The sequence below is a fragment of the Pongo abelii genome, chromosome 10 (assembly GCF_028885655.2).
Source record: "Pongo abelii isolate AG06213 chromosome 10, NHGRI_mPonAbe1-v2.0_pri, whole genome shotgun sequence".
Taxonomy (NCBI): domain Eukaryota; kingdom Metazoa; phylum Chordata; class Mammalia; order Primates; family Hominidae; genus Pongo; species Pongo abelii.
In genome coordinates this window covers 51,032,704-51,047,021 of record NC_071995.2, presented here as the reverse complement: position 1 = coordinate 51,047,021, position 14,318 = coordinate 51,032,704, and the positions used below count along the sequence as shown (strand labels likewise).

General features: G+C 50.6%; 1 protein-coding gene and 1 long non-coding RNA gene across 2 annotated transcripts; both read right to left on the bottom strand.

Annotated features, from left to right (window-relative positions):
• Positions 1-4,642: 4,642 nt before the first annotated feature.
• LOC129049319 (sperm mitochondrial-associated cysteine-rich protein) lies at positions 4,643-5,465 on the bottom strand. The gene has a single exon (XM_054527985.1). The coding sequence runs from the start codon at positions 5,440-5,442 to the stop codon at positions 4,924-4,926; it is 519 nt and encodes a 172-aa protein (XP_054383960.1). The 5' UTR covers positions 5,443-5,465; the 3' UTR covers positions 4,643-4,923.
• Positions 5,466-9,607: 4,142 nt separating this feature from the next.
• On the bottom strand, positions 9,608-11,744 carry LOC129049318 (uncharacterized). The gene is made up of 3 exons (XR_008512335.2): positions 11,634-11,744; positions 10,911-11,006; positions 9,608-9,950 (listed from the first exon to the last, which is right to left on the bottom strand). It is a non-coding gene; the product is annotated as an uncharacterized LOC129049318 (long non-coding RNA).
• Positions 11,745-14,318: the final 2,574 nt, after the last annotated feature.

Genomic DNA, 14,318 nt, shown 5'->3' with positions numbered 1-14,318 from the left:
CCATTATTGCATTGCATTTTGCTCCAAAGCACCTACTAGGGACCAAAAGCAAGATTATATTATTTTGGTTTATTTTTGTTTATTGTAGGACCTATTCAAAATATGTATACTCCTTAAGGTCTCTCTGGCCCCTCAGAGCTGTGAAGCACGGCTGGGAAAGGTCCTAAATGTGGGGACTGTGCCAGCAGAGAACTACAGGGGATAAAGGGTGGCCTGGGTGGAGGGGAGAGAGAGCTGGGATCTGTGTGTGGGGAGCCAAAGGGGAAGTCCTGGCTTTCAGGGCAAGTGGGGAGGAAGCTCTGGGAGTTACTGGAAACCATGCTTACCAGAGGAACATCATTTAAAACTCTTTTATTATGGAAATGTTCAAACATACACAAAGGTAGAGAGCATAGTTCTATGAACTTCCATTTTTTTTTTTTTTTTTTTTTTTGAGACAGGGTCTTGCTCTGTCACCCAGGCTGGAGTGCAATGGCATGATCTCAGCTCACTGCAACCTCCATCTCCCGGGTTCAAGCAATTCTCCTGCCTCAGCCTCCCGAGTAGCTGGGATTACAGGCGCACGCCACCACGCTTGGCTAATTTTTTGTAATTTTAGTAGAGATGGGGTTTTGCCATGTTGGCCAGGCTGGTCTCAATCTCATGACCTCAGGGGATCCACCCACCTCGGCCTCCCAAAGTGTTGGGATTACAGGTGTGAGCCATCGCACCCGGCCAGAATTTACATATTCTTTTTTTTTTTTTTTTTTGAGACAGAGTCTTGCTCCATTACCTAGGCTAGAGTGCAGTGGTGCGATCTCGGCTCACTGCAAGCTCTGCCTCCCGGGTTCACGCCATTCTCCTGGCTCAGCCTCCCGAGTAGCTGGGACTACAGGCACCCGCCACCATGCCCGGCTAATTTTTTCTATTTTTAGTAGAGATGGGGTTTCACCATGTTGGCCAGAATGGTCTCAATCTCCTGACCTTGTGATCCACCCCTCTCGGCCTCCCAAAGTGCTGGGATTACAGGCGTGAGCCACCATGCCCAGCCCAGAACTTCCATATTCTTAATTCAACAATTACTGATTATTGTCACTCCTTTCTTTCCTTCTGTCCTTTTTTCCTTTCTTTTTTTTTTTTTTGAGATGGAGTCTTGCCCTGTTGCCCAGGCTGGAGGGCAATGGCGTGATCTCGGCTCACTGCAACCTCCGCCTCCCGGATTCAAGCGATTCTCTTGCCTCAGCCTCCCAAGTAGCTGAGATTACAGGTGTGCGCCTCCACGCCCAGCTAATTTTTGTATTTTTAGTAGAGATGGGATTTCACCATGTTGGCCAGGCTGGTCTCGAACTCCTGACTTCATGATCCACCTGCCTCGGCCTCCCAAAGTGCCGGGATTACAGGCGTGAGCGACCGCAACCGGCTCCTTTCTGTCCTTTTATCTCTGCTGAAATATTTAAAATTAAATAGGTCACTTCACTCCATACTTCAGCATACATCTCTAGGAAATAACAACCTTCTCTTCTATAACCCAAGAGCCATTTTTATATCTAACAAAATTAGCACTGCTTCCTTGTTATCATAAATACCCAGTCCATAATTACATGTCCCCAACTGTCTTTACAGTTGAGTTGTCCAAATTAGGAACCAAACAAGGTCCATGTGTTCCATGTAATAGTTGTCTTCTTAAATCCCATCTCATTTTTTTCCCCAGCCATTCACTAGTTGAAGAAATGGGGTCAGATTTCCTTTAGAATGTCCCACATTCTGGGGGTGTTTACCTGCTTCCTTATTGTGTCATTTTATTTGTTCCTCCATTCCCTGTATTTCCTGTTAAATGGAAGTCAGCACTAGAGGTTTGATTAGGTTTATGTTCAATTTTGTTTGTTTGTTTGTTTCTTTGGCAAGATTCCTTCATAGGTGGTGATGAGTGCTTCAGATTGCATCACATCAGGAGGTACACAGTGCCTGGTTGTGTCACTTTTAGTGAAGCTAAGATTCATCCGTGGGGTTAGGTTGTGGCAGCTCAATTTCCCATTGTAAAGTTCTCCATCACCCATCATCTTTGGTTTCATCCATTAGGCGAGTCTTGCTTTGATCAGTTACTTCATTAGGAGTTACAAAATGGTGATTTTTCTAATTCCATATTCCTTCCACGTTAGCTGGAATCATTCTGTAAATAAGAAGTTGTCTTCACCAATTAGAGCTATTTGGCTATCCTGAAATATAGTTTATACATGCAGGCAGCATAAGTGCTTAATTCTTTTTTTTTTTTTTTCTTTTTCTTGATACGGAGTCTCGCTTTGTTGCCCAGGCTGGAGTGCAGTGGCGTGATCTCAGCTCACTGCAGCCTCTGCCTCCTGGGTTCAAGTGATTCTCCTGCCTCAGCCTCTCAAGTAGCTGGAATTACAGCCACACGACACAACGCCTGGCTAATTTGTGTATTTTTAATAGAGATGGGGTTTCACCATGTTGGCCAGGCTGGTCTCGAACTCCTGACCTCGAGTGATCCACCCACTTCAGCCTCCCAAAGTGCTGGGATTACAGGCAGGAGCTACTGCACCCAGCCATTTCTTTTTATTTTTTAATTGCCAACTTCCAGAATAAGAATTTGGGAGAAGCATCATTAAAAAAGAAAGACAAAAAAGAAAGAAAAGAGGCTTGGGCTTAAAGCTGAGCAGGAATGAATAGCCTGGATAGTGAGTGGGGAAAGGAGGGGCCATTCTGGTAGACATGTCTACCCCTGGCTCACTCCAGGGCATGGACTGTGTTTCCATGACAGACACTGGTGGAGAGCTCAGTGTTCTGGCCCTTGGGCAGCAATGACAAAGACATGAGACAGGCATGGTGTGCTCTGTTGTGCAGGACCCAGAGAGATAGGGAGATGGGGGGATGGGGCAGCACAAAAGCAAACCAGATATGAGGAGGCAGAAAGAGAGACAAGAAGTGAAAAAGCAGCTAGACATAGAAGACAGAAAGAGAGACAAAGAAAGGGAAATAGAAATGGAAGAGATCAAGAATGAAATGTGGCCAGGTGCAGTGGCTCACACCCGTGATCCTAGCACTTTGGGAGGCTGAAGTGGGAGGATCGCTTGAGGCCAGGGGTTTGAGACCAGCCTGGGTAACATAGTGAGACCCTATCTCTACAATAATTAAAAAAAAATTATCCAGGAGTGGTGGTGCATGCCTGTAGTCCCGGATCGCTTGAGCCTGGGAGTTAGAAACTTCAGTGAGCTCTGATTGCACCACTGCATTCCAGCCTGGGCGATAGAGCGAGCCCTGTCTCAAAAAAACAAACAACAACAAAAAACTAACAACAAAAACCAAAAAGAATGAAATGCACCCAGAAGTAGAACAGGACAGAGAAACAGAGAGATATGAGGGAAAAGGAAAGACCAAGGAAGAAAATAGGCATGAAGACAAGGATTGAGACAGAGAAGGGGGAAGAAAAACACATATGCTAATTTTTTTAACCTTTCCTATGGTGCTGAAGACATACGTTAAATTGATTTCAAATTAGATAGAGTAATAGAGGGATAGAGAGTGGGGAAAACAGATGTGGTGATACAATTAGGTGAAGGCAAAATGTCCCAGTGACAGAGAGTGAGGAGGAAACAGAAATGGAGAGAGTGAGGTAGACAGAAGGAAAAACAAACAGCTATAAAGACAAGAACGAAAGGAGTCCTAGAGAAGGCAGCTAAGAAAAAGAAGCTTGAAACAGATTAGTACAGGAGCCAGAAAACTGGAGAGACGTGGAGTGGTGCTGAGGGACTCTCAGCCTAGGAGCTCGTCCCAGGCAGATACCAGAGTCTCCCACTTCCAGCTATCTCTTTTTTTTTTTTGAGACAGAGTTTAGCTCTTGTTGCCCAAGCTGGAGTGCAATGGCGCGGTCTTGGCTCACTGCAACCTCCACCTCTCGGGTTCAAGCGATTTTCCTGCCTCAGCTTCCCTAGTAGCTGGAATTACAGATGCGCGCCACCATGCCCAGCTAATTTTTTGTATTTTTAGTACAGACGGGGTTTCACTATGTTGGCCAGGCTGGTATCAAACTCCTGACCTCAGGCGATCCACTCGCCTCAGCCTCCCAAAGTGCTGGGATTACAGGCATGAGCCACCGAGCCTGGCTCTCAGCTATCTCTTGGTGGCTTGTCTCATCTCCCAGTCCCACCCCTGGGGACAGGAGACTTACAGCTAGCTATGTGTGGATGCCATCCTTAGGAGCCTGAGTCAAGGGTTCCCAGCCTCCCTCATCCCCATGCCAGATGACCCTGGATGTCACAGATGGGATCACTGCTGCAAGATTGAGGTCATGAGGCTGAGTGAGCTCTCAGAGATTTGAAAGACAAGACATCCAGGCAGAGGGTTCCTGACTAGAAACAAAGGACCACAAAGGATGCCAAGGATTTCCAAGTGGAGGGAGGAACCAAATATCTTCCACTCAGCCTCTTCTTCTGTTCCAAAAGCCACTGACCCTCTCTGCCTGACTCAAGGTGAGAGGTCAGGGATTGACTCTTGGGTCAATCTTGGGTGTAGGTCAGAGGGAGAAGTGGCCTCTGGACCAGGATCCTCCAGCTCCTCTAGAGGAAGAGTCCATTTATTCATGTGAACTGCAGAGGAGACTCCAATGGAGGCTCAGTGGAGGGGAAGAAATGACAAACTTGCTCACCTTCAGGGACCGTGGGGGAGGCTCTGAGAAGAACACTTTCCATTCCAGAAGTTGCAGAGGAAGAGGTTCTGGAACCAGCAGGAGCACATCCAGAAACTAACTTCAAAGCAGATTCCCCCTGCCACCTCCCCAGGACTGGGGAAAGCCAGCTGCCTCTACCTGCTTGAGGGAGGGGTCCAGCTGATCCCTCTCCCACTCCACCCAGCTCCTGCCTCCTTGCCAGGGCAGCAGTATGGAAGTGCTCCAGGAAACTGGCAGTCTCCTGGTGGGCAACAGTCCACCTAAATTATCAGACAGCGCCCCCGGGAAGTGCGTTGTTGTCCCCTGAAGCAGCAGCTACAGCAGCCAAGGGAGCCTGGAGGTCCCCAGGCAGCCCCTTGGCCACAGCTACAGCTATCACCGCAGCCTAAACGGGAGCTCAAACAGGCAGCTTGGCTCATGGAGCAAGGGTAAACCGGGCAGGGTGAGGGGTGGCAGCAGGTCAAGGGTGGACCGGAGCATGAGACGCAGGAGTTATGGGGACAAGTCAAGGGAGGACAGGCAGGGCAGCGGGGGCAAGAGTAGGTGCAGGGTGGGCCCAGGAGGCTGGGACAAGCGGGGCAGGGAGCTGCACTAGAGGGACAGGCAGTGCAGGAGCAGGGGGGTGGGGGACAGCTATGGCAGGGGAAGGCACAGGCAGAGGGGGGACAGGACAGACAAGGAGAGGCAGCAGGTGGACCATGCCTGGAGCGGGCAGGAGGCTCTTGGTGGGCAGGCTTCTTATTCCTAGGCCCCAAGCGTAGGCCCAGAGAGAAGTCCATTCAGCTGCAGTTGTGGCCAGGCTGGGGGCTGGGTGAAGGGGAGGACAGGGATGGAGTAGGAGGGGCGGACGGTGGGGGGCAGGATTAAACCTAAGACATGCTGAGCCTTGCTGATCCTGCAGGGAGCTCAGCCCTCCACATCCAGCCCTCCTTTTCCAGCCCTCCCCTTCCAGGCCGGCAAAGCTCTCCTGCTACCCCTCCCCCCTGAAAATCCTCCAACAGCACCAGATCAGAACACGTTCTTCAAATATGACATGTACTCCCAGGCCTCCAGTCCTTTCTTCACACTGGTCCTTCTGCTCTGAGTGCCCCTGCTCCCTTCTTCACCTGGCGAGGCCCTGTCATAGCTAAAGTCTTCTCCTTTACTCAATCAAAAAGCATTTCTTGGCCAGGCACGGTGGCTCATGTCTGTAATCCCAGCACTTCGGGAGGCTGAGGTGGGCGGATCACCCGAGGTCAGGAGATCGAGACCAGCCTGACCAACATGGAGAAACCCCGTCTCTACTAAAAATACAAAACTGGCTGGGCGTGGTGGCACATGCCTGTAATCCCAGCTACTCGGGACGCTGAGGCTGAGGCAGGAGAATCGCTTGAACCCGGGAGGTGAAGGTTGCAGTGAGCTGAGATCACACCATTGTACTCCAGCCTAGGCAACAAGAGCAAAACTTGGTCTCAGAAAACCCCAAAAAACAAACAAACAAAAAAAATATTTCTTGAGCTCTAGGCCCCTGATGCCTGAGTCTCTCCGACACTAACCTCCAGAGCTGCTGCTTCAGGGCCCCCAAACAGCTCCCACAGGGGACTCAGGGAAGCAGCAGTAGGCAATAGCAGTGGCCACAGGAGGGCTCTGAGAGATGGAGTCTGGGATGTAGTTGGGAGCTGGCAGAGGAGGTGGGATGCCTAGGTTCTAGGAATTTCCAGAGAGAGCAAGTCCCAGGTGTGAGTGTGGGAGGTACCCAACTGTCTCTGGGAGACTGACAACCAGCCTGGTCAACTATTATTTGAGACCTAGTATGCATCAGGCACTGGCCTTAGTAGTGGACGAGATAGCTAAGTTTCCTCTCTTATGGAGTTCCCATAAAAGTGAGGGGTGGGGTGGGGTGAGGTGGGGACAAAAAGCAAACAGGTAAACACATAACTAAGCTTATTTCAGAGCATGAGAAAGGCTATTCTTATCCCAGGGTGATGTGATAGAAAGTGACTCGGAGAAGTGACTCCATCAGAAGTGACAGTTAGACCAGCCCCCAATCAGGTATGACCACCCTTAAGGGCTTTGTGGGAGATGCAGTCTGTCAAACCCTGGCAGAGGAGGCAGAGCTGACTGAGGCTGAATGGAACCCGAGTGGCTGGGCTATGGAGAAAAATAAAGCTGAGAAAGGAATAAGGAAGGCTGGAGGTGGCAATCCAAAATTCGGTGGTCAGGGAAGGTGTCACTGAGCAAAGACCTGAAAGAAGTGAGAGCAAGCCATGGAACTATCTAGTGGGAGAACATTCCAGAGAGTGGGGACAGCAAGTGCCAGGAGCAAAGAGGAGAGTCACAGTGGTACAGGTCAGAGAGTAAGGCAGAGGCCCTACCATGCAGGCTCTTGTGAGCCATGGCAGGGACTTGGATCTTATTCCAAGTAAAAAGGGAAAACCAGCCGGGTGAGGTGGCTCCCGCCTGTAATCCCAGCACTTTGGGAGGCCGAAGGGAAGATTGCCTGAGCCCAGAATCTCAAGACTAGCTTGGGCAATATAGTGAGACTGCATTCTCTACAAAAAATTTAAAAAATTATCCGACTTGGTGGCATGAGCCTGTAATCCCAGCTACTCGGCAGGCTGAGGCAAGAGGCAGAGGCTGCAGTGAGCCGAGATCACATCATTGCGCTCCAGCCTGGAGCGCAGAGCAAGACCCTGTCTCAAAAAATAATAAAACTAGGCAGGGTGTGGTGGCTCATGCCTGTAATCCCAGCACTTTGGGAGGCCGAGGCGGGCGGATCATAAGGTCAGGAGATCGAGACCATCCTGGCTAACACGGTGAAACCCCGTCTCTACTAAAAATACAAAAAAGTTAGCCGGGCGTGGTGGTGGGCTCCTGTAGTCCCAGCTACTCGGGAGGCTGAGGCAGGAGAATGGTGTGAACCCGGGAGGCGGAGGTTGCAGTGAGCCGAGATCGTGCCACTGCACTCCAGCCTGGGCAACAGAGCGAGACTCTGTCTCAAAAAAAAAAATAATAATAATAATACTAAAAATAAAAATAAAGGCCGGCATGGTGGCTCACGCCTGTAATCCTAGTGCTTTGGGAGGCTAAGGTGAGCAGATAGGTTGAGCTCAGAAGTTCAAAACCAGCCTGGCCAACATGGCAAAACCCCCGTCTCTACAAAAAATATAAAAAATTAGTTGGGTGTGATGGTGCACGCTTGTAGTCCCAGCTACTTGGGGGGCTTAAGAAGGAGGATCACTTGAGTCTGGGGGTCAAGGCTGCAGTGAGCTGCGTTTGGACCTCTGCACTCCTGCATGGGCGACAAAGTGAGACTCTGTCTCGAAAATAAATAAATAAATAATAAAAAATAAAAATAAATAAGATAAATAGAAAACCTCTGAGGGTTTTAGGCAAGAAATTGTGTGGGTCTTCTTGGCCCTGCACCTGCTCCTGGTTAGAATGTTCTGCTTCGGCCGGGCGTGGTGGCTCATGCCTGTAATCCCAGCGCTTTGGGAGGCTGAGGCGGGCGGATCACCTGAGGTCAGGAGTGTGAGACCAGCCTGGCCAACATGGCAAAATCCCATTTCTACTTCTACTAAAAGTACAAAAACAAATTTGCTGGGCGTGGTGGTGGGTGCCTGTGATCCCAGCTACTCAGGAGGCTGAGGCAGGAGAATCGCTTGAATTCGGGAGGCGGAGGTTGCAGTGAGCTGAGATTGCACCACTGTACTCCAGCCTGGGTGACAAGAGTGAGACTCTGTCTCAAAAATAAATAAATAAATAAATAAATAAATAAATAAATAAATAAAAGAATGTTCTGCTTCTTGGCCGGGCGCGGTGGCTCATGCCTGTAATCCCAGCACTTTGGGAGGCCGAGGCGGTTACGGTTAAATCACCTGAGGTCAGGAGTTCGAGACCAGCCTGGCCAACATGGTGAAACCCCCGTCTCTACTAAAAATACAAAAATTAGCTGGGCGTGGTGGCAGGTGCCTGTAATCCCAGCTACTCAGGAGGCTGATGCCGAATCACTTGAACCCGGGAGGCAGAGGTTGCAGTGAGCCGAGATGGCGCCATTGCACTCCAGCCTGGGCGACGAGAGCGAGACTCTGTCTCACAAAAAAGGAAAAGAAAAAAGGTCCAGGCACGGTGGCTCATGCCTGTAATCCCAGCACTTTGGGAGGCCAAGGTGGGCGAATCACGAGGTCAGGAGTTCGAGACCAGCCTGGCCAACATGGTGAAACCCCGTCTCTACTAAAAATACAAAAAATTAGCTGGGCGTAGTGGCAGGTGCCTGTAATCCCAGCTGCTTGGGAGGCTGAGGCAGGAGAATCACGCTTGAACCCGGGAGGCGGAGGTTGCAGTGAGCCGAGATCACACCACTGCACTGCAGCCCTAGCGACAGAGTAAGACTCTCTCTAAAAGGAAAAAAAAAAGAAAAAAGGAAAAAAAATGTTCTGCTTCTTATATAATTGATACAGCCACTTTGGAAATCTATTTGGAGCTATCTGATAAAATTGAACCTGTATATACAGTTTGACTCTTATAGTTCTATATCCTAGAAAAACTCCTGCATCTGTGTACTGGGAAACATGTACAAGAATGTTCATGGCTACATTGTTTATAACAGTCCAAACTAAAAACAACTCAAACATTCACCAACAGTAGAATGAAAAAAATAACTTGTGGTATATCCATGCAATGAATACTGTGCAATAATAGGAAGACAGCTATGTGTAACAACTTGGATATATCTCACAAGTTGAACAAAATAAGTAGGAAGCAAAAAGTAATAGAGTATCATTCCATTTATAGAAACTTCAAAAACAGGTAAAATTGAGCAGTATTGTTTATGAAGGCATACACAGGTGCTAAAACTATAAAGAAAAACAAGTAATTTCTGTGTTAACGATTATTACAAACGTCAGAATGGTAGTTCCTTTTTAGGAGACTGAGGGAATTGTGAAAGGGATGCATGGGGAACTTCTGAAGTATAGGAAATACTCCATTTTTTGACCTGGATGGCAATGAAGTAGGTATTGACTTTATTCCATTTATTCTGTATACTGTTCATAATATATTTATATACTCTGCACAGAAGGAGGAAATAAAAGTACCGCTTCTTTCTCAGCTCCATGCCACCTTGTTCAGGTCATTATGCTGACGTTAGGGCACTTCCAAATGCTCGTCTTTCTCACCAGACCTCGAGGACAGTGATCTCTTTATTTCTGGTACCTGTCAGTACCTGGCACATAACAGATACTCAATGTTTGCTGAATTGGATTAAATTGAATTTCTCAAGTCTCTCGTCCCATAGAGAGGTGGGCAGCTGCAAGAGAAGTGGAGGAACGCTGCTATAGTGAAGAGAGCTCAGGACCACCAAGATCTGGGTTCCCATCTTAGCTCTGCCACTTCCTAGCTGTGTGATATTGAGCAAGTCACTTAACCTCTCCAGTTCTTACTCCCTGCTCTGTTAAGTGGGGATGAGATAATGTATATGTCTAGCACAATACGTGGCACATAGTAGGTGCTCAATAAAAGATGGCTTCTCCACAGCCCCCTCCCCCAGCTTCACATCTTTTCTTCAAAGGAGTCCACCAGAAGGGGCAGTCAGACACCAAAGGGTGGGCTGGAGTAGAGATGTAGTTTGGTCAAAGGCTGGCAGACAGGGAGATCTAACTGAAGCTGAATAGAACCCAGGCAGTTGGTGGGAGTTGGCAGGGGAAGCAGGATGCCTGGGTTCTGGGAGTTTCCATCCAGGGGAAGTCCCAGGTGTGGGTGTGGGGGTGCCAGGCTGGCCCCACCCAACACTCTGGCCCCAGGGGATGTGGGCACAGGGAGGAAAGTGGGTCAGAGCAGGGCTGGGACTTAACCCCATTGGTTCCATGACCTCTTTGCTGGCTCCAGAGGAGGCACAGCCACAAAGAGGCCTGCTCCCTCTTTCAAAGGGCCCCCAATTCGTTTTCAAAAGGAAGAAACTTGGAACTTTGGTGTCTGGGTAGGAGGAATTGGAAGCTCTCCAGTGGACAGAGGAGAGAGAACCCCGTATCCCCTGGATGGAGATTCTGTGCAAAACAGACAGCTACGTCCACCCACACATTGGCTGGCAGACACCTGTAGCACTTGCTTCACACACACTCCAGGCAACTGTGGAGGCAGACATGCTAGCTCCAGGGAGTGGGACAGGTCAGGGCTGGATCAGGGGAGTGGGGGCGTGGTAGAGCAGGCTCAGAGGAGAAGGCTTTCTGTCTGGTGAGGCTCCAGCTGGGCAAATGCAGGAATCCCTTACCCTGGAGGATTTGCCAGCATGGGGCCTTGTTTTCCGTAGTATAATCTCAAGTCTCAGCCTGTGAGTCGTCTTCCCTCTCTGTCTCTGTTTCCCTTTCTGGAGGAAATGAATGCATTCAGGTATCTCAGCGTTCTGCTATGACCACAAGGAGGTACTTACCATCCCTCCCTCTTGGCATATTGAAATCCAAGCACGTCACAGGAATGGAAGGCCCCTCTTTTTTTGGGGGCGGGGGGAGCAGACTGGCTGAGGGCCAGGACCTCAGTTCCAGGGCCTTTGTACATACTCTTGAGCAACACATATATTTCGCTGCCCTTCCTTCTCTCTAATCTTCTCCCATTTTTTCTCCAAAGACTTTCCTGATCTCCTTGGCAGGGGAAGAATACTCCTCTGCTCCATTCTCATGGTACCTCATGCCTCTCCACGCTGATTATTCTAGTTGCAGTTTTGTGGATTATTTGGTTAACATCTGACTCCATCCGACTGTGAACCTGCCAGGGACCATACCTGGGTATTCCCAGAACCTAGCACAGTGTTTATCACATAGTAGATGCCTACTAAAGATTTGTTGAATTAATGCATGGTGCCTGTTCAGGGAAGAAATTCCCAGAGCTGTTTAGGCTAATCCTAAAATCCTGAGCTTCAAAATTAAGTCCTTATTCTATGTGGGGATCTGGGCAGCACTGGGGCTGGTAAGGACCTTCCACACACAAACTCACTCACCAGGTGAGTCAATGAGCTGGCAAGCAGCAGAATAGGCCTGGTACAAGGGATGGAGTGGAGCAAGCACCAGAGGCAGGGCTGGCACCAGCACTGGCACAGAGCCTGCCTAGGGGGAGGAGGTGGGAGAGGAGAGGAGGAAGGGAAAAGAGAGGACACGTGTTATACAAAACATGTTTTCATCACGCTCTCCCTGGGTGCCCTGGTCTCCAAGCCCTGACAGCACTTCCATGCCTTAATGATGTCCTTGGGGGCTGCAACACAGCTTCCCCACCACCCCCCATAGTCATCTGCCATACACTTCTGAGCATGGCATAGGACATCCCCCACACCACCAGATTTGGGCATGGGGAAATGACCTATTCAGTATCCTGATGCTGGAGGGTTGGGAAGGGGTGAGGGTGAAAATTAGGGTGGGGCAATTTTCATCCTCACTACTGTCCGCCCCCCCAGCATCAGGACACTGAATAAGTCATTTCCCCATGAATTTCGGGACAGGTGGGACAGATATCTGCATCCTTTTCCTCTCCTCATAATCTCTCCTTTTGGTCTTTGCTCTGGGATGAGGGGAGCAAACAAAGCCTGGTCCTAGGGGCCCCAAGATATCATTACTCCAAGTTGCCAGGGTGACAAAGTGGAGCAGCCACAAACAGAGCAAAGCCTAGAAATAGGGATGACCCAAGGGAAAGAGGAATGAGGGGAGCCCCCTCCACCAGCTTCCAGAGTGGGAAGCCCTCTTCCCAAGCCTCCTCCTGGAATCTCTGGACAGAAAGCTGGCTCTGTTGCAAGCTGGGGAGTGGAGGGTGGGGAGAAGAATCTGAAGCCCTCACAATGCCCCTCTTCCCTGTCCCCCAATCTGCTGCTGCTATTTGGTTTGACTTCCAAACTGCTGCAGTGAACAGACCCCAGTCACTGGGTCCTGGGGAGGGGCGGTAGAGGGGGCGGGGGTGGAAGCAGTGGCAATCCCAAGGGGAGGGGCCGGCATAGGGCGGGTCTTCCTGGGCATCGCTGCTTGGCTGCTGTCGTCGGCTGGGGACGAGGAGGCCGCCAGAAGGGAGGAGCTACAGTTACCAAGACGGATGGATAGACAAACGCCCACCAGAGACAAAGACCCGGGCAGACAGACAGACAAACCAAGACAAAGGGAGGGCAGAGACAGTTGGAATTCTGACTCCCTCTGTCTTCAGAGGTACCCCAAGTGTTTTGTCCCCCGATTTAGGCTTCCCTGGCCCCATGTGCTACCTAGATGCACTGTCTCAGAGCTCCAGCTGTTGATCTTTGGGACTAACCCTACGCCCCTCTACAGAAGAAGAAGGGAAGAGCTCAGACAGATGATACTCAGCAGGGAGAGGAGAGTGTCACGGGTGGTGCCTGGTTCTGTGTCAGAATGCCCGGCCAGGGAGGGAGTGGTGCCCTTGCCTGGTTCATGAGGACAGGAGGCTCATTCACTGTAAACCAAGTACAGATGTGCTGGAAGGGGGAGGGGGAAATTAGGGCCACATTCCCAAACCACAACTGGGCCCGCCCTCCTCCCGCCAGCCACGACTAGGGCAGGGCAGGAGGGGTTAACTTTGCAGCCTCTTGGCAGGATCCCTGCCACACAGGCGGGGCGCCATCCCACCCCAGCCTGGACGCCTGGGTCCAACTCCCTGACACCCCCCCTTCCCACACTGCTGAGAGCTGCTCCCAGGGTAACCAAGCAAAGTCAACAGCAGCTAGGCCACCTGGGGACGGGACCCTGGAGTACCTATTCCTAGCTCTTCCTATCCCTGGAGTGAAAGGGAGGGCTTGTCTGCACCCCCATTGCCGTCTCCCATTCTCCTGAGATAACCACAGCATGCCTCTTCTTTCCCCCCTCTCCTTCACCTGACTTTGGCTACCAAAAGCAGCCTTTCCCAGGAGGGAGGACACCTGGCCCCCAGGGGGGAGCAAGGACAAAGCCAAGTAATTCCAGTACGGAAAATGTGACGTGACCCAGGAGTCTGTGTCCCAGGTCCTGGCCACCCTGCGAGCGTTGCTGGGGAAGGTACTTTGGGTATGTCTGTCCAGCCTACCAGCCTAGCTCAGACGCTCCCCTTCTCCTTTTTCTCCCTCCCAACTCCAGTTCCCATGGGAGTGTTTGGGATCCATGCACAGAGCTTGGACTGCAGACCCATTCTTTTGTCTCCCTCTGTCCTCAGTAGAATGAAGAGTGAAACCACTGGGTTCTCACTCTAGGGTTGAGAGTTTGTCTATGTTGAAGCAGAGAATGCCCCCATCAGACACAGACACTGACTCTCGGCACTGGCATGCGCATGCGCGTGCACAGACACACACACACACACTCACACACACACACACACATGCAAGTGCACACACACACACACCCGGAGTCAACAGCATTCATGGCACATCTACCAGGCAGGCAGGCAGGCAGGCAGGCCAGTGCTGGCTAGGGCAGACACACACCCTCTGCCTGGGCTTTCTCTCTCACACCCAGCCCAAGGCTCCTCCCACTCCCAGCCACAGTTCCTCTTGCCCTCCTCTCCAGCCTCTCCCCTTCCAAATCCAGGCCTAAAGGTGGGGACAACTGGCAGTCAGGGACCCAGGCGCCCTAACTCCTGGAGCTTACTCCAGGCAAGATGACAGGGAAGATGTCTGTGAGCCCTGGCCTCAGCACCCCCAGCAACAGCCACTAGTCAACCAGTT